Source organism: Nannospalax galili, unplaced genomic scaffold (assembly GCF_000622305.1).
Source record: "Nannospalax galili isolate Female #2095 unplaced genomic scaffold, S.galili_v1.0 scaffold1200, whole genome shotgun sequence".
Taxonomy (NCBI): Eukaryota; Metazoa; Chordata; class Mammalia; order Rodentia; family Spalacidae; genus Nannospalax; species Nannospalax galili.
In genome coordinates this window covers 237,869-257,547 of record NW_008347131.1, presented here as the reverse complement: position 1 = coordinate 257,547, position 19,679 = coordinate 237,869, and the positions used below count along the sequence as shown (strand labels likewise).

General features: G+C 38.4%; 1 protein-coding gene across 2 annotated transcripts in view; it reads left to right on the top strand.

The window, feature by feature from the left end:
* The window catches only part of Ckap5 (cytoskeleton associated protein 5), a 132,750-nt gene that overhangs the window by 35,450 nt on the left and 77,621 nt on the right, over positions 1 to 19,679 (top strand). For both annotated transcript variants that reach the window (XM_029568551.1, XM_017800747.2), the window contains exons 4-10: positions 3,598 to 3,791; positions 6,998 to 7,204; positions 9,851 to 10,022; positions 11,274 to 11,406; positions 13,319 to 13,419; positions 15,391 to 15,504; positions 16,709 to 16,813. In XM_029568551.1, coding sequence (XP_029424411.1) covers positions 3,598 to 3,791; positions 6,998 to 7,204; positions 9,851 to 10,022; positions 11,274 to 11,406; positions 13,319 to 13,419; positions 15,391 to 15,504; positions 16,709 to 16,813 — 1,026 coding nt within the window. The remainder of the gene's footprint in view (positions 1 to 3,597; positions 3,792 to 6,997; positions 7,205 to 9,850; positions 10,023 to 11,273; positions 11,407 to 13,318; positions 13,420 to 15,390; positions 15,505 to 16,708; positions 16,814 to 19,679) is intronic.

Genomic DNA, 19,679 nt, shown 5'->3' with positions numbered 1-19,679 from the left:
CTGCCTGCCTCTGCCTCCCGAGTGCTGGGACTAAAGGCATGTGCCACCATGCCTGGCCTTCATTTTTTTTTAATTATGTATATATGGGGGGGGGGGTTAATGTAGACATGAGTGCAGGTGCCCTCAAAAGGCAGAAGCAGAGAATCTCCCAGTAGCTGGAGTTGCCAGCAGTTGCGAGCCAATGTCGTTGCTGGGAATTGAACTTGAGTCCTCTGTAAGAACAGTACATGCTCTTAACTGCTGAGCCATCTCTCTAGCCTGACTTTTTCTTTTTTTTTTTTTTTGGTTTTTTTGAGACAGGGTCTCCCTGTAGCCCGAGCTGTCCTGGAACTCACTATGTAGACCAGGCTGGCCTTGAACTCACAGAGATCCACCTGCCTCTACCTCCAGAGTACTGGGTTAAAAGGCGTGTACCACCACGCCCATCCTGACTTTCTCATTTTTGATTAGTGTGTACTAAGAGATTTTTAAGCTTGTGTGATATGGTAGGAATTTTTTCTCCTTTAATGTTTCTACTATTTAGTGTTGATTATGTGTTTTTGAAATTTAAAGAATTGAGGGGCATGTTGGGCATGGTGGTATATACCTTTAGTCCCAGTATTCAGAAAAAAGAGGCAGGCAGATCTCTATGAGTTCAAGGCCAGTGTGGTCTCCATAGTGAATCCAGGCCAGCTGTGGCTACAGGAGACCCTGTCTCAAAGAGACCAAAAAAAAAAAAAAAAAAAGAATTGAAGGGCAAGATAGATGGCTCAGTTGTTAAGAGCACTTATGTTCTTGCAGAGGACCTAGTTGGTTCCTAGCACCATTGTTGGGAAGCTCACAACTGCCTGTTACTTTGACTTTGGGGGATCTGACATCCTATTCTGGTCTTCACAGGCACCAGCAGTTCATTTGTGCCCTCACATAGGCACATACACATACACATAAGTAAATAATAAAATAGCCTTTAAAGAATAAAAAAATTTAAAGAACTGAGATGTAAAACTGTGTTTAAATTGCTGAACATACAACTTAGGATGTTAATTTATTCTTCACCCTAATGTTAAACACAATATATAGTGCCTTTCTAAATACTTAATATTCATCCTATGGTGGGTTAAGCAGCTTTCATTTCTTAGAAAGAAAATTTCTTTTTGGGGCGGGGGGGTTGGGGTCTGTTGGAGTCAGGGTCTCCCTGAAGGCTTGGAATTCACTATGGAGACCAGACTGGTCTTGAACGTACAGAGATCTGGGATCATAGGCATGTACCACCACACCCAGCAGAAAATTTCTTTTCTATGAGCATGGCACCTACTCCAAAATATATTTAACCAAATATATTGTTTCTTCTGTATTCCAATTGTATATTGAACCTTCTCACTCTCATCTAATGTTGTGTTCAGGAGAAACATTTAGTTGTTACTAGTGCCTAAAATGCAAATTTGATTGTCCTACAAACTAACTCATCACTTATACTCTCCCAGATCATTTCAGTTCATTGCTCTTAGTGCCTTCTCAAGTGCTGGGAGTATAGGAGTATGCCACTACACCTGGCCCAAGTTGCTTTCTCTTTTTTCCTTACAAGAGTGGGACCACAGTACTCATGGTGGCACATTTATGCAATCCCAGCATTTGAACGGCAGTGGCAAGAAGTTCGTGTGTTCAAGGCTATCCTGGGCAGTTTTAGGAAACCCTGTCTGAAGTTGAAAAAATGAGAGAGATGGGAGAGAAGGAAAGAGAGGAAGGGAGTAGGTAAGAGAGAGAATATGAGAATGAATAACAGAGTACCATGTTGAGTTCTGCCATAAGATCTTAAAATGTGCTTTCCTTGAGCTAGGTGTAATAGCATACTCCTATAAGCACAGCACTGAGAAGGCAGAGGCAGGAGGATTAGGAGTTCAAGGGTAGCTTCAGCTACATTAAGTTCTCAGCCAGCCTTGGCTATGTGAGACTGTCTCCCACCCCTAAAAAAAGAAAAACTTACTATGGGTGTGTTTCTGTTCTATTTCTTTGTGTGTGTGTGTGTGTGTGTGTGTGTGTGTGTGTGTGTGTGTACACTTTCCCATGGATTGTTCTTTCCCCTTTTTGCCACCTTTTCTCTCTCTCTCTCTCTCTCTCTCTCTCTCTCTCTCTCTCTCTCTCTCTCTCTGTGTGTGTGTGTGTGTGTGTGTGTGTGTGTGTGTACACATTTTCCCCTGGATTATTCTTTCCCTTTTTTGCCACCTTTCCTGATAAGTTCCTAATTTATCTTTTAGAGTTCAGGTTAATTACCGTTTCTTAGGAAAACTTCTTTATGCCAAGTCAAAATTAGATTTTTTTTTTCGGGGGAGTCTTTTTGAGACAGGGTTTCCTTGGAGCCTCAGCTGGCCTAGAACTTGCTATGTAGACCAGCCTGGCCTTGCTCTCACAGAGATCTGCTTTCCTCTGACTTCCAAGTGCTGGGATTAAAGGAGTGCCCACCACTCTGGCTCCCCTTCTCTTTTGTACCCTTTAACACTGTTAATTTTAAATATATTTGCATGATTGTGTTTAGTTACTTTGTGTCACTGTGACCATGCACTTGAGAGAACAATTTAAAGGATAATTTATTTTAGCTCATGGTTTTAAAGGGATAAGTCCATGAATTTTTGGCCTCATTCACTTGGGCAGAACACCATAGCATTACTCGGAGTATATGGCGGAGGAACTTCTCACCTGGTGGCAGATAGAAAACAGAAAATGAGGATGTAGGGAGGGGCCAGGGCAAGGTATAGATAGCTTCCCTAGAATACACCTCTAGTGATACTTCCTCCACTTGCTAAAATTTCCACAACCTCCCAGAATAATTCTTTTGTCTGGTGACCCAGCATTCAATACATGAATCTGGAAGAGATATTTCATATCCAAACCATAACAAGATGGCTTCTTTCTCTACTGCTGGTTATGTAGGCTCCACAAGGATTGAGGTTGCATTGGCTTTTATGTCTTAAATACCTATGAAGCAAATCAGTAGTAATAATAACCTCATTAAAGGTGTCTGAAACCACTAAAATTAGTAAGTTATTGATTAAAATTTGATAGTATAATATAAAGCAAATGATTACAGAAATAAGAAAAGACCTTGTATATTGGAGAATGGACAGTTTCATTAGGATGATTTCTGGTGTTTCACTCGTCATCATATCTTTATATTATATTAGTAATAATAATTAGATGCATTTATAGTGGCTTGTGATTTCACTTTACTTTTTAAATTTTTTATTTATGTGCATGCACATGTATGTGGGAGCAACAGCACATGCATGCTAGTCACAGAACAGCTTTCTCAGGAGTTGGTTCTCTGTCCACTATGGGATCCAGGAATCAAACTCGGGCCATCCAGCTTGCACAGCCAGCCCTTACCCTCTGAATCACCCCTCTGACCCTGTTGTGGATTTTTAAATGGTCTTGGCTAAACATTCCCAAGTTAATTGACTAATTTTTTTCTGAAAACTGTCTGAATTTCTTAAAATTCATTCTTTTTTCCTGTCATGGGGTTCTTTGTTCAAGTAACCTAATATGGAATACTCATTTTCACTTCTCCAGATTATCATGCAATAATATCATTAACTTTGTTTCAAAATGTTACTTTTCTTTTAGTTGTGGAAAGCAAGATTAAGTGGGTATGAAGAGGCCCTCAAGATCTTCCAGAAAATAAAGGATGAAAAGAGTCCAGAATGGTCCAAATACTTAGGATTGATCAAAAAATTTGTCACTGATTCCAATGCAGTGGTTCAGTTGAAAGGACTAGAAGCTGCTCTTGTTTATGTTGACAATGCCCATGTAGCAGGAAAGTAAGTAGGTTCTTTCCCAATATTCTATAAAAATCTGTCTAGTGCTACATTGGTAAATTTATGTGTATTTTTAGATCTTTAGTTATAAATAGTTTTAGAATATATTAATATTCTTTTATAGTGCTTCAATACTTTGTTTTTCATTGTCTCTTTGTCTAAATGGTACATGACATCACTGTGGAGAAATTCAAGAAGCTAGATCTTGAGCTTTTACCTTAAGATTTTGTGAACTTGGGGCTAGAGACATGGCTTAGTGGTTAAGAACACTAGCTGTCTTGCAGAAGACCCAGGTTCGAATCCCAGCACCCACATGGCAGCTAACAACTGTATGTAACTCCAGTTCCAGGGGATCCAATAGCATCTGTCCTCCACAGGCAATGCACGACACGGGTGCACTTATCTACATGTAGGCATAACATTCATACATATAAAATAAAAATAATACCAGGATTCAGGAGGTAGAGGCAGGCAGATCTCTGTGAGTTGAAGGCCAGCCTGGTCTATATAGTGGGTTCCAGGACAGCTGGGGCTACAGGGAGACCCTGTCTCAAAAAGACAAAAATTTAAATAAATAAATAAATAAATAAATAAATAAAATATTTTTAAAAAAGATTTAGTGAGTAGATGATTTGCCTTTTTTATAAAAAATGTTTTATTACATTTTTTATTTATTTATTTTGTGTTCATGTGGGTGGGTACATGGAGGAATCAGTTCTTTACTCCATGTGAGTACTAGAGAGTGAATTCAAGTCCTAAGGCTTGGCTATCTAGTCAATCCAGATTTTTTCCTTTTGAATTTTTTGGTGGGAATTGTTCAAAACTTAAAAGGGAAGGTCTTTAGTAAACAATAGAAGAAAATAAGAGGACATTGGCAGAGGAAGTATCAGTACCTCACCAAAAACCACTGGACATTTCACAGAACTTCTTTTACAGGGCTGGAGAGATGACTCAGTGGTTAAGAGCACTTGCTGCTCTTGCAGAGGACTAAGTTTCAGTTCCCAGCACCCACATGGTGTCTCACAACCTTCTATAACTCCAGTTTCAAGGGGTCCAGCATCCTCTTCTTGTCTCTACATACACATGGCATACTTACATACATGCAGGCAAATATTCTTATACATAAAATAAATCTTTAAAAGTATTTTATTAATCTGTATGAGTGTATTGCCTGCATAGATATAAGTGTACCCATGTTGTACAATGCCCACATAGGTCAGAAGAAGGTGTCAGATTCCTTGGAGCCGAAGTTACAGATAGTTGTTAGCTGCCATGTGTGTGCTGGGAATTGATCCCAGGTCCTCTGCAAGAGCAGCCTGTGCCCCTAATTGCTGAGCTATCTTTCCAACCCCAAAATAAATAAATCTTTTTTAAAAAATAAATCCTTTTAATAAAGCAAAATAAAAAGCACTTCTCTCAACAAGGATTTATAGCAAGATCTCACAATCACTGTTTCTCTCCCTGTAGTCAGTAGGCCTTTTATTTGTTGGGATAGACTATTCTAACCTTTATGACTCCTGGCCTGTTTGACAATGGATGACAAAAATTCCCATTAATATACTTTCCTATACTCACTAACTTGATTTTTCTAAGTCTATAGTCTTTGTCATTGGTGAGAACTGCCAGACACAAAAAGTTGAGACCATTGACTTAATTACACAAGAAAGTTGTATTTACTTCAAAGTTCATGCCAGTAAACACTATCATTAATTTGACAGTTTGACTAAATATCACCACTGTTAGTGAAATCATTGCTTTTTTTTTCCTTCAATTTTTTTGGTTTGGTTATTTTTATTTTATGTGTATGTATGTTTTGCTTGCGTGTATATAAGTACACCTGTGTCATGCAATGTCTATGGAGGCCAGACAAGGGTGTCAGATCCCCTGAAACTGGAGTTACAGACAGTTGTTAGCTGCCATGTGGGTGTTTGGAACCGAATCTGGGACCTCTGCAAGAGCAGCGCAGTACTTTTAATCAGAGAGCTATCTCTCCTGCCCCCAAATCATTGTTCTTTTATTTCCTTTTTCTTCTTAATGTCAGAATAGCTTTTTTGACAATTACTATATGTAACCCCAACCCATTCATTCAGTTCTTCTAGTTCCCAGAAGTACAGGTTTTTTGTGTTTTTCTTTTTAATTTTTACAAAAACTTTATTGAGAATTTCATACATGTATATAAGGTGTTTACGGCCATACCACCCTGAATGTGCCCCATCTTGTCTGATCTCAGAGGCTAAGGTGGGTTGGGCCTGGTTAGTACTTGGATACAGGAGAAGTTCAGGTTTTCATTTAGAAGAAAGTTCTGCTAAGGAGTTGAGGGGTCTTTCCTTATTAAAGATATAGCCATCTCCTTGTGTGAAATGTTTAACATGGCTTAGGAGACTGGAGGGGGCTCAGCAGTTAAGAGCTGCTCTTACAGAGGACCCAGGTTCAGTTCCCAGCACCCATATGGTGGTTAACAACCATTTGAAACAACAATTCAAGGAATCTGACACCTTTTTCTGGCCCCTACAGGCATTGCTTGCATGGGTGCACTTAAATATATTCAGGCAAAAGACTTGTACACATAAAATAAAAATAAACAAACCTGCTTTATTTCTGGAAAAAATGTGTTAAAAATTGCCCCTCTTTGGAATAATAAAAATATTATTTAAAAAAATAAATAAATAAAAATAAACAAAAAATTTAAATAACATTTTTCAAAAAGTAAGCATTCTGTATAATCTTTGTAAAGTATAGGCATGTATATCTACATATAATACAAACACATGCTTTAAAGAAAGATCTGAAAGGATAGAAAGTAGATTCTTTGCATGGTAAGATTTCAAGGAAACTTTACATTTTTATTTGAATTTTCTACACTAAAAAACAAATTATGGGGCTGAAGAGATGGCTTAGTGGTTAAAATTACTGGCTATATCTTGCAAAAGACCTAGGATCAATTCCCAGTACCCACATGGCAACTAACAACTATCCCTAATTCCAGTTTCAGGGAATCTGACACCCTCTTCTGGTCTCTCTGGACATTGTATGCACACACGGTACACTTACATACATGCAAGCAAAGCACTTATACACATGAAATGAAAATGAGTAAGTAAATAATTAAAAGAAAACAAATTATGATGAGGCTTATCTTCTGTTGGTAGTTTAAGGTTTTAATTTTTACTTAAGTGTCTCTTTTGAATGTGGTGGTGTTTATATTACAGAACCACAGGAGAAGTTGTATCAGGTGTTGTAAGTAAAGTGTTCAATCAGCCTAAAGCCAAAGCCAAGGAGCTGGGCATAGAGATTTGTCTCATGTACATAGAAATTGAAAAAGGAGAGTCTGTACAAGAAGAACTTCTAAAAGGCCTGGATAATAAGAACCCCAAAATCATAGTGGCCTGTATAGAAACACTGAGGAAAGCCTTAAGGTAAGACGTTTTCTTTGTTTTAGCTCTCAGGTATTTCAATTGAATTTGAAATCCGGGTTTAAACAGAAATGGAGACTGTTGAAATCAGCATGCCACAACCACCATGCTATCTGGAAAAAGTCATTCTTACAGTGTAGCATTTTGCATTAATTTCAGCCTTCATGTGTGTTGTGTAGCTCTTTTCTCTAAATTCCTTCTTAAGATAAGCATCTGTTTATGAATTGGCTTTTTTTTTTAGAAAAGCATTCCCAGTATATTTAAGAAGTTTTCTCTTGTTTTCAAGAATAGACTTATGGGGCTAGAGAGATGGCTCAGTGGTTAAGAACATTGGCTGTTCTTACAGAAGACCTGAGTTCGAATCCCAGCACCCACATGGCAGCTAACAACTGTCTATAACTCCAGCTCCAGGGGATCCGACTGCCTCTTCTGTCCTCCACAGGCATTGCACGACACGTGTGCACTTACCTATGTGCAGGCAATACATGCATACACATAAAATTTTTTTAATGAATAAAAATAGACTTACATTAGCTATAAAGACACAGTTTATTGGCTGGAGCAAACCTTTTTAGTGCCTTTTTTGTGAAGTAACCATAAATGCTGTATCCCTTTAAACAGAAATTTAAAAGATGTTTTAAATTTATTTATTTATTTATTTATGGTCTCTTTTTTTTTTTTTTTGAAGCGGGGTCTCCCTGTAGCCCCAGGTGTCCTGGAACTCACTGTTGTAGACCAGGCTGGCCTTGAACTCACAGAGATCAGCTTGCCTCTGCCTCCCAAGTGCTGGGACTACAGGTGTGTGCCACCATGCCCTATTTTTGGCCTTTTTGAGACATGGTCTCCCTGTAGCCCCAGCTGGCCTGAACTTGCTATGTAGACCAAGCTGGTCTTGAACTTGTAGAGATCCGCCTGCCTCTGCTTCCCAAGTGCTGGGACTACAGGCATGCACCACCATGCCCTATATTTGGTCTTTTTGAGACATGGTCTCCCTGTAGCCCCAGCTGCCCTGAACTTGCTATGTAGACCAAGCTGGTCTTGAACTCATAGAGATCCACCTGTCTCTGCCTCCCGAGTGCTGGGATTAAAGGCTTAAACCACCACACCCAGCTAAAAGGTTTTTCTTGTTATGTATATTAGTGTTTTACCTGCATGTAAGTGTATCATATATGTACAATGCCCACAGAGGCCAGAAGAGGGCATCAGATCCCCTGGAACTGGAGTTACAAGTGGCTGTTAGCCACCATGTAGGTGCTGGGAACCAACCCAGGTTCTCCACAAGGTCAGTCAGTGCTCTGAACCACTGAGCCATCTCCATCCTTAAACAGAAGCTTTTTATATAACTTCTTTATAATGTATTTTCAACCCTAGAATTTGTTGTTGGACAAAGAAATAAGTGACTGAAATTTGCTAGAGAAATGTGACTTGGATAAATCAGTGATTCTGATTAAATAGACCCTAGACACCTTTTCCTCTTGTCCTTTTTTTTTAGTACTGGACAAGCACTTGACTATTTCCCAAGTCTAGGAGTCCTAAAAATTCAGTATCCTGTCTCCACTTAATGTCTGTCATTTGATACCTTAGAAAGAAGCATTAGTGAAATCTTAACATAATGAAGATCCTTCCTACTCAACTCTTTTATAATTTGGTATATGACTCACATCTTGGAAACAGTATTACATGCTTGTTTTGTTTTGTTTCTGTTTTTTGAGACAGGATCTCCCTATAGCCCCAGCTTGCCTGGAAATCTCTTTGTAGACCAGACTGGCTTCAATCTCACTGAGTTCCACCTGCCTCTGCCTCCTGAGTGTTGGGATTAAAGGATGCACTACCATGCCCAGCTTTACATGTTTATTTTATGTGAAAATATCAACATTTGTGAATTTGTTAAGCTGTCATTGATTTATGTCTTAAAGATTTATATCTTTTGTGTCAAAATAGACCAAAAACAAAAACTAAAAGAGCTAAAATCCCCATAATATATTTGAGTCCTACTACTCTTTCTGAAATTCAGTATTTCATAACTAAATCCCACATGTTTCAGAATTTGACATTCAGAAATGTTAGTAATGAGATCAGCAAGCTAATGCTAGAGCTCAGCTTAGTGGCACTTGCCTGTAATCTTAGCACTTGGGAAGTTGAAATGGGGAGATCGTGAATTTCAGGCCAACCTGGGGTATATAGCAATACTCTTTCCCAAAAAAGAATGCTAGTATTGACCAGTTGAGAACTTTAAAATATTATGCAGCACAGATTTTAAGGTTATATATGCTATCTTTTAAAATAAAATCAAAATGCAAAGGTCTTCCTCAAGGACAGGAGATACAGTATGGTAGCTGAAAAATCAGAAATGAAATATACATTGTCATGATTCATAATCTGTCCCGTTGAGTGAATTATTCTTTGTCTGGTTGCATAGAAAGTTAGTTTTAAAATGTTAATATAATTCTTGGCCCGAGACAGAGATACTTAATAATAATCTAAGAATGATGAGAGAGAGAGAGAGAGAGAGAGAGAGAGAGAGAGAGAGATTGTGAATTTCTTTCATTACCTTCAAGAAATTTCAGCTATCAATATAATATATTGGACTATACATGCTCAACAAAACATGGCATGTTGACAGTTTTTCCCCCAATTTTTTGCTTGTAGTGAATTTGGTTCCAAAATCATCTTACTTAAGCCAATTATCAAAGTGCTGCCAAAACTGTTTGAGTCTCGAGACAAGGCTGTTCGAGATGAAGCCAAACTAATTGCCGTAGAGATTTATAGATGGATTCGAGATGCCCTGAGACACCCATTACAAAATATAAATTCTGTTCAGGTGAGGCACCAAAGTCTTTGGTTACCTTTGCATAAGGCTAATATGAATCTTATTTCCTTCCTTTCATTGTTGATGTTCTGTCTTTATACACAATTATCTTTCACTTTTAAGTCTTAAATGAATTGATTTCCTGAGCATCATAGATTTCTCTGCTCTTAACTTGGTGTTTCCCCTCTCTCTCTCTCTCTCTCTCTCTCTCTCTCTCTCCCCCTCTCTCCCCCCCTCCCCTCTCCTCTCCCCCCTCCTCTTTCTCTCACAGTGCTAGTGGTTAAGCCCTGTCTTGATCATGTTAGACAAGTGCTCTAGCGCTAACCTATATTGCCAGGCCTGCTAGTATTAAGTCTATAGCACTTTAAAAATCTCTCTTTATAATTTTGTTGGATGGTAGGACTTACCTGTTTGAATGAAATATGTTCTGTTTTGTTCATGGAGATGTTTTTGATGTTAAGTATATCTGAATTCATAAACTAATGATAGTGTTCTAAAATACGGATTTTATTCTTTCTTAGTGCTTTAGACATATTTTCAATGTAGTAAATGAATGTTGATTTGATTTATGCTGCAAAATATACACAATTTAAATTTATCTTTTTTTGTGGCTCCATTAGAGTCACATAAGCAGAAAATGAGTCCCAATATATCAGTAAATAAGAATATTCTCTAATGGTGGAGTATATATAAATGGGTTTTTCTTTTTGTGCAAATGAGTTTATTACAAACTTGAAATGGGAAAGCAGAGGCATTTTTTACTTAACTTCATTCCTTTACTTCTTTGAAAAAGAAGGAAGCTTCTGGAACCTTTATAAAATTATTCTATTTCTGAAGGCTATTAGGGAATTGTATGCTGATTTTACACTTCACTCAATAGTCATATTAATGAGAATTCCTTCAAAGAATATAAAGAATATTCTTCTATGAGGAAGTAGCTATATTAAACCCAGTTGTGGGGTATTATTGACAAAATCTACATGGATCTTATTTTGGCAAGAAAAATTCCTGAAAACAATGTTTAAAATAAATTATTCACATTAATGGAAGATGGCATACATTTTTTATATTTTATATAAAATTAATAAAGGAAATCATTAGAATTGGGCAACATTTTCAGATTAGTTCCTCTTGTGAGCTTAACTAAAAGGTAGCATAGTGTATTGGTCAACCAAGACTATTACGGAAGGCAGACCATACAATTTAGAAATCAGTTCTTCCCAAGTATAAATGAGTTTTGAAAATATTTTATAATACTTGCAGCTGAAAGAACTAGAAGAAGAATGGGTTAAACTGCCAACAGGTGCCCCCAAACCAAGTCGGTTTCTGCGTTCCCAACAAGAACTAGAAGCTAAATTGGAGCAGCAACAATCTGCTGGTGGAGACGCAGAGGGCGGTAAGACAGTTTAGACAGTGGTTTTCATAAAAAGTAGTGAGAATTAGCACTGCCATAAGAAACTATGTCCAGTAGGCATATCTTGAAAAATCGCTCATAATAAAATTTAGGTTGGTTGTGGCAATAAATATCTATGGTCTCTGTTAAGATTTCAGCAGCAGGTAGAAGAGAGATGTGTCAGTGGTTAAGAGCACTTGCCGGGGCTGGAGAGATGGCTCGGTGGTTAAGAACACTGGTTGTTCTTGCAGAAGACCCAGGTTTGAATCCCAGCACCCACATAGCAGCTAACAACTGCCCATAACTCCAGCCCCAGGGGACCTGACAGCCTTTTCTGACCTCCACAGGCAATGCACAACACGGGTGCACTTACCTACATGCAGGCAATGCATGCATACACAGAAAATAAAAATTTAAAAAAAAAAACCTCTTGCAGAGGACTCAAGTCTGTGCCCCAGAATCAACATGGCAGCTAAAAACCACTGGTAACTCCAGTTCCAAGGGATCCTATGTCCTATTCTTGTCTCTGTAAGGCACTACACACAATTTAAACCCATTTTAGTCACTTTTTTTTTTTTTTTAAATTACTGCCAGATGCTGATGTTCAGTATAATTTCTTTGCCTGTTCAGTTATAGAAAACGGTACTCAGTTGTAGATTGTATTGTACTTTTTTTTTTTGGTCTTTTTTGAGACAGGGCCTCCTTGTAGCCCCAGCTGTCCTGGAACTCACTATGTAGACCAGGCTGGCCTTGAACTCACAGAGATCTGCCTGCCTCTGCCTCCCGAGTGCCACCACGCCCGGCCTGTATTGTACCTTTTAATACCTGATGTGTACATCTCGTATAACAGAAAGGGCAATAATAAAATAGCAATTCTAAAGAAAAAAAAAAAACAAAAAGATACATAACTGACAAACTATGTGTTTTTGCGTGTGTGATATATGAATGCAAGTGTGCCACAGAGGTCAGAGGGCAATATTCAGGAGTCAGTCCTTGCCTTTCCATCTTCTTGTTTTTCAATTTAGTTTTATTATTTTTAATTTATATATGTATGTATGTATGTATGTATTTGTGTGTGGGAATATACAAGGCTTTGGATATCCTGGAGCTGAAGTTATAGGTGGTTGTGGGCTGTCCAGTATACATGCTGGCAATCAAATTTGGGTCCTCAACAAGAGCAGCACACACTCTTAACTGCTGAGCAATCTCTCCAGTCCCTGTGTTATTGTTAGTTTTTTTTTTTTAAGATTTATTTTAATTTATGTGTGTATGTATATATGTTTGTGTGCGTATATGCCACATGTGTGCAGGTACCCAAGGAGGCCAAAAGAAAACATAAGATCCTCTGGAGCTAGAGTTAAAAGTCATTGTGAGTTGTCCAATATGAGTGCTCGGAACTGAACTCTGGTCCTTTGGAAGAGCAGCAAGTGCTTTAAACCACTAAGTCATATTCCTTGTTTTAAGACACAGTCTCTTCACCACTGCATATACCAGACTTCCTGGCTCGTGAGCTTCTAGAGATTCTCGTGTCTCAGCTTCCCATCTCCCTGTAGGCTCTGAGGTTTTAGACATTTGCAGTACTACATCCAGCTTTTACATGAGTTCCATGGATCTGAACCCAGATCTTGAGTTGTATAACAAATACTTTTACCTGCTGAGCCATCTTCTCAGGTCAAACTATTTTGTGGTTTTTGTTGTTGGTGGTGGTGATGGTAGTAGTTTTTTATTTTTTTGTTCCTTTTTTTTCAGACAAGGTCTCACTATGCAGCTCTGGCTGGCTTGGAACTTGCTATGTAGACCAAACTGGCCTCTGACTCTCAGAGATCTGCCTACTTCCTGAGTGCTTGCATTAAATGAGTGTACCACCATACCCTGCTACCATTGGGTTTTTAAGATCTGTTTTTTCTCCTCAAAGGTGGTGATGATGGTGATGAGGTACCTCAGATAGATGCTTATGAGCTTTTGGAAGCAATAGAGATCCTTTCCAAACTTCCCAAAGACTTTTATGACAAAATTGTAAGTAATGACTAAATTTCTTTCATTTATTTTAAATGATAATGTAGGTAAAATTAGAGAATGTTCTGCTGAGCCCTTGCTTAGTATACCTCCTCCATGCCCAGATACCTTCCCTAGTAGAATATAATAGTTACTTGGTCTCTTTCCTCCCATACCACCTTTATATAATACAATTATGGCACTTAAAAAACAAACAAATGTATCTTACCCAAAATCTGAATTAATTAAAAAATGTATTTCCTTTTTTCCCTTACTACCATTGCTTTAGGCTAAGATTGCTTGACTTTTTTTTCAGATAACTTGTATTGGTGGGGCTATCATAGGCATTGTGGAAGCTTATGTGGCTTTTACCTACTAGACTTCTCTAAAATCAGTAATACTATCCTCTAAAGTCATAGCACTCAACTATCTCCAAACATCACTAAAGGTCCTAAGGGAGACAAAATCATCCCCAGTTGAGAAACACAGGTCTTATCCCAATCACTACTCTTACCTGTGCTCTTACCATGTCCCATCGCATTTTGTGATATAGTTAGAGGTATCATTTTTGAAAATACAAATCTTTCCATATTAAAATGTGATTAAAGTACTTTCAAGGGCTTCTATGGGTCTTAGGATGCTATCTGAAATCACTGAGACTGTCTGACACCTTGAGACTGCAGTTTACCTTCTAGCCACATCTCTAATTTTTCTCACTTTTCTATTTCAGGCATATTGTAGTTCTCCCAGTAGCAAATAGGTCACTGGTTTTGTTTTTTTGTGTGTGTGTTTTAACTGAACCTTAACCTCTACTGTTCTTTATGCCTGTAATAGTATTCTCCCAATATTCACTTCATAATACCTCTTTAACCTTTCAGATCTCACCTTAAGCATCACTTTTTTTTTAGGGAATCCCACATGACTGCTTAAACTACATTAAATCCTCTGACTCAACTGGGTATGAAGGCACATGCTTGTAATCCCAGCACTTGAGAGACTGAAATAAGATTGCAGGTTCAAGGCCAACCAGACTATTTAAATTTTAAAAAAAGTCTCATTCTATAATACTGGTTTTTGGACACAAGGTCTTACTATGTGACTCATGTTGGCTCTTGATTCCTTTGCCTCTTCTTCCCAAGTACTGAGATTATAGGTGCATGCTACCATTACTCCAGTAATTGCAGTTAACAAATAATTGAATTGAATTGTAATCACCTCCATGGTGACTTTATAATCTATATATCCCCTGTTCTTTCAGTTAGTGGATATTCAAGTTGCTGTATGACTATTTAATCTCAAGTAAAGCATATTCTACTTAATAACTATAAAACAAATGGACCAGCATTATACAGCCAGAAAACTAGTATACGAGATCAGAAAAGTTTAAGTTGCTGGTTAATAATTGTTCTTTTCTGGCCTTTTAAGTTTTTCCAATGTAGAAATTCTTCTCCTATAATTGTGCTGCTGTGAGACACTGTGAAGTGGTTATTTTTCTGATGTTAACTGTTTGATACTTGTTTTACTAGCAGCAAATAAAATGGAAAACTATGGTATTGTTTTCTTTAGGGCTATAAAAATGCATTTTATATGTGAATAAAGATTTCATGAACAGATTCGTCATTGACTGCATTCTTACAATTTTTAAAAAATTATTTAGTATTTTTATGTGTACGTGCTTATTGCCTGCATGCATATAAGTGCACCCGTGTCATGCAGTGCCCATGGAGGAAAGAAGACGTCATCAGATCCCATGGAACTGGAACTACAGACAGTTGTTAGCTGCCGTGTGGGTACTGGGATTAGAACCCCAGTCTTCTGCAAGAACAACCAGTGTTCTTAACCGCTGAGCCGTCCCTCTAGCCCACAATTTTGTTTTTAAACTAACTTCAGAAAAAATTTCTGAAACAAAAAAAGATCTAATCAAGTGTATGAGATAGTATTTTATTTGGCTCTATTTTATATTCTACAAGTGATTAATACTCTCTTTTGCAGGAGGCAAAAAAATGGCAAGAGAGAAAAGAAGCCCTGGAGGCTGTAGAAGTGCTAGTGAAAAACCCCAAACTGGAGGCGGGGGATTACGCAGATTTAGTGAAAGCCCTGAAGAAGGTGAGTGAGAGGAGCTGGAGCATTGGTATCTCCCCAGTGCAGGCCACTGAATTTCTCTTCATCAGTATTAATTCAGTGATTTTTTTTTTTTAATCTTATCACAAGTACATTGCTATTTAGGAACACTATTATATTTGAATCAGAGCAGCTTCCCTCCGCAGTGTTCTCTTTCTTTAGTCTAACGATAGGGTCTACTACAAAGGACTCCTTAATCACCATAATTTGTTTTCTTTCTTTTGTATTCTATTCATTCTGTCTTTCCTCCCTCTCTTCCCCTTCCCTCCCCCTCTTTTCTTTCTTTCCTTTTTTAACTTTTCTTTCTTTTTATTTTGAGACAGGTTCTTGTTAAGTTGTTCAGGTTGGTCTGAACTCACTCTGTAGTTCATGAATCCTTTCTCTTTCTGTCTCAGCTTTCAAAATAGTATCAGCTTGTGCCATCAGGTTCAACTAAATTTTGGTTTTATGAGTTTTATTGGTAGAACTTTAAGAGACTAAACATAATGGAAGAAGAAACAGGATGATGGCAAGTTTGAGGCCCACTTGGGTTACATAGTGATAATCTGTCTCAAAAAAAAAGATGTATGAGAGGTTGGGCATTTAGCTTAGTGGTAGGCTCTGAGTTCAGTCCTCAGCTCCAAAGGAGGTGGTGGTGGGGGTTACCGATTTGGTGAGATGACTCAATGGGTAAAGGTACTTGTTGCCAAGCTTGGCTGGATCTCTGGGACGACCCCCATGGTGGAATTAGAGAACTGATTCCCCCAAGTTATCTTCTAACCTCCATATGCAGGGCATGGCACTTGCACACTCACCCAGAAAATAAATATGGTTTAAAAAATGTCACACAGGCCGGGCATGGTGGCGCACACCTTTAATCACAGCACCCGGGAGGCAGAGGCAGGTGGGTCTCTGTGAGTTCAAGGCCAGCCTGGCCTATATAGTGAGTTCCAGGACAGCTGGGGCTACAGGGAGAAGCTGTCTCAAAAAGACTGAAAAAAAAAAAAAAAAAAAGTCACACAATGAATGAAGACTTCTAAATTCACTATTATCAAAGAAGTCTAAAGATTTTCCTTTTATGTAGGAAATAAAATTGGTTCTCCATTAGCATAATATCTTTCAAGAGTTCTTTTGAGAATACATTCTCATTTTCAGTAATCCTTTCTACAGGACTATAACTATTTTGTTTTCTTTTTTACCCTTTCCACAGGTTGTTGGAAAGGACACCAATGTCATGTTGGTAGCTTTGGCAGCAAAATGTCTTACTGGTCTGGCTGTTGGGTTAAGGAAAAAATTTGGACAATATGCAGGGCATGTAAGTATATTCTATCTAGATACAAATCTATAAAATTTTCAAAACTGGCAGGCTAGTTTGTTTCATGCTTTAAAACAGCTTTCTGGCATAAATCTTTATATATTGGCCAAAGTAAGCATCTCCTGTTTTATTAGTATTCAGCTGGCTCCTCACAAATTTTATAAAGCTTACATAGAAAACCAAACACTTTACCTAAAGTACTTAATATATTTGCTTATTATTTACTTACTGTTACCTTGCTTTGCTTTTACAACTAAATGAAAATAAGAGTAGGAGAGGCAAAGCAAAACTATAAGTGAGGTTAATAATGATTAATGTGGGGGTTTTTGTTGTTCTTTTAATGTTTTGTTTTGTTTTTGAGACAGTATCTCCCTGTAGCCCCATCTGGCCTGGAAGTCACAGAGGTCTACCTGCCTCTGTCTCCACCTCCGGCGTGTTGGAATTAAAAGTGTCTGCTACCACACCTGGTCTATAAAATGTTTCATAGTATTTTCCTTTTTAAAAGTAATGATATCCTCGGGACTGGAGAGATGGATCAGCAATTAAGAGCACTGACTGCTGCTGCAGAGGACTTGGGTTTAATTCCCAGCACCCACATGGCACTTAACAACTGTCCAAAACTCCAGTTTCAGAGGCTCCAATGCCCTCTTCTGACCTCCGTGAGCATTGCACAACATGGGTGCACTTACATGCATGCAGGCAATACATTCATACACATAAAATAAAAAAGTAGTGATATATTTGAGACATTTTGTGTAGGTTATACTAGATGACACCTCAGTTTAACTTATTCAAAAAGACTCTGAAGGCATTTATTGAATGTAATATTTTCTTTGTATAAGTTCGGTAGCAATCAAGGTTGGTAATAGATATTTTCTTTAACTATGGCAGTTACCAGTTAGCCTCTAAATCAGGTTTCAGTTGCTTAGAATGAAAAATTGAGCATGTTGACATTTAGAATTTAACTTCTTGTCCACTTGATCATTTTATTCTAGGTTGACTCCAAGGTCTCCTAAAAGTCCCTAGTCATTTGCCAGTTTTATTATTATGATGCTAATATGTAGCCTCACTTCAGCTATGGTGTTTGAAGTTGCTTACTCATACATTAAAAATATTTTGAGTACTTAACAAAAGTAGACACTAACAAAAATAAAAATAAATCATGACTGACCTATGAGCAGGACAATAAAAATAAAGCCCTAGTGTAGACCAAACATGCTATTTGGAAGGTTGATGTCAGAGGATCACTGGAATCCAGTGGTACTGAGGCCAGCTTTGAGAATATAGTCAGAATCTATCTAAAAAATAAGTATGCAGAATAGTGTGCACCTGTAATCATAGCAGTCAAGGGACTGAGGCAGGAAGATTTAGAATTCAAGGTCAACCTGGCCAACTGAGCTACACAATGAAAACTGAATGAACTTTTTTTTAGAAAAGGTGAACTTGGGGCTCGGGGTAGAGTACTTGCAGTGCATGCATGAGTACCTGAGTTTGGATCCCTAGGCCCCACATAAAAGGCAGGTGTGGTAGTGTAACCCCAGCAGTGGGGGAAGAAAGAAACAGGTGGATATCTTGGGCTTGCTAACAAGCTAGCCTACCTGAAACAGTGAGCTCCAGGATCGGTGAGAGACCCTGACTCAATAAAATAAGGTGGACAGGGAGTTTGAGATACGGCTCAGCAGAAAGGAGCACAGGCTACTCTTCCAGGGGACCTGGGTTTGGTTCTAGCACCCACATGACAGCTGACGACCATCTATATAATTTCCATTCCAGGGAATCTGATGCTCCCTTCTGGCCTATTCAGGCATTGTACAACATGGATGCACTTATATACATGCAAGCAAAATACTCATACCCATAAAATAAAAATTCAAATCTTAGCTGGCGTGGTGGTGCACACCTTTAGTCCCAGCGCGGGAGGCAGAGGCAGGCGGATTCTGTGAGTTTAAGGCCAGCCTGGTCTACGTAGTGAATTCCAGGCCAGCTGGGGCTACAGGGAGACCCCGTCTCAAAAAACACCAAAAACAAACAAACAAACAAAAAAACACGGGGCGTGGTGGCACAGGCTTGTAGTCCCAGCACTTGGGAGGCAGAGGCAGCGGATCTCTGTGAGTTCAAGGCCAGCCTGGTCTACATAATGAGTTCCAGGGCAGCTGGGGCTACAGGGACACCCTGTCTCAAAAAGACCAAAAAAAAAAAAAGACCAAAAAAAGGTAGATCACCATAGAGATAGGTGCCCAATATTGATCTTTACATGTGTACATATATGTAACCCCACACACACACACAGTCTGTAGACCCTTGGGCCTATAAATGATAATTGGATCAAAATTATTTCATAGAAATATTTAAATATGTGTATGCGTTTGCTTATTTTTGTGTTATTTATTAGAATATCTTATACTTTTATGTTAAGGAATAACTTTTCAAGGTAGAAAACAACTTGTAAAATCCCTATTAAGGAGGCTGGAGAGATGGCTCAGTGGTTAAGAGCACTGGCTATTCTTGCAGAAGACCCAAGTTCAAATCTCAACACTGCAGCTCCAGGGGATCAGATGCCCTCCTGACTTCCATGTACACTCACATGAGCCCATACACACACACACACACACACACACACACACACACACACACACACATGCAAAAGAGTAAAATTAAAAATAACATATACCTATAACTGGTAAGGATGCTTGCCACCAAGCCTGACAACCTGTGCTTGGTTCCTGTAACCCACATGGTGGAAGGGAAAACTGACTCTTGCAAGATGTCCTTTGCCCTCCAAATTCATGGGTGTGGCAAATGTGCAGGTATACAAATATACACATGCACACATACATACAAATAAATAAAAATAAATTTAATTTTT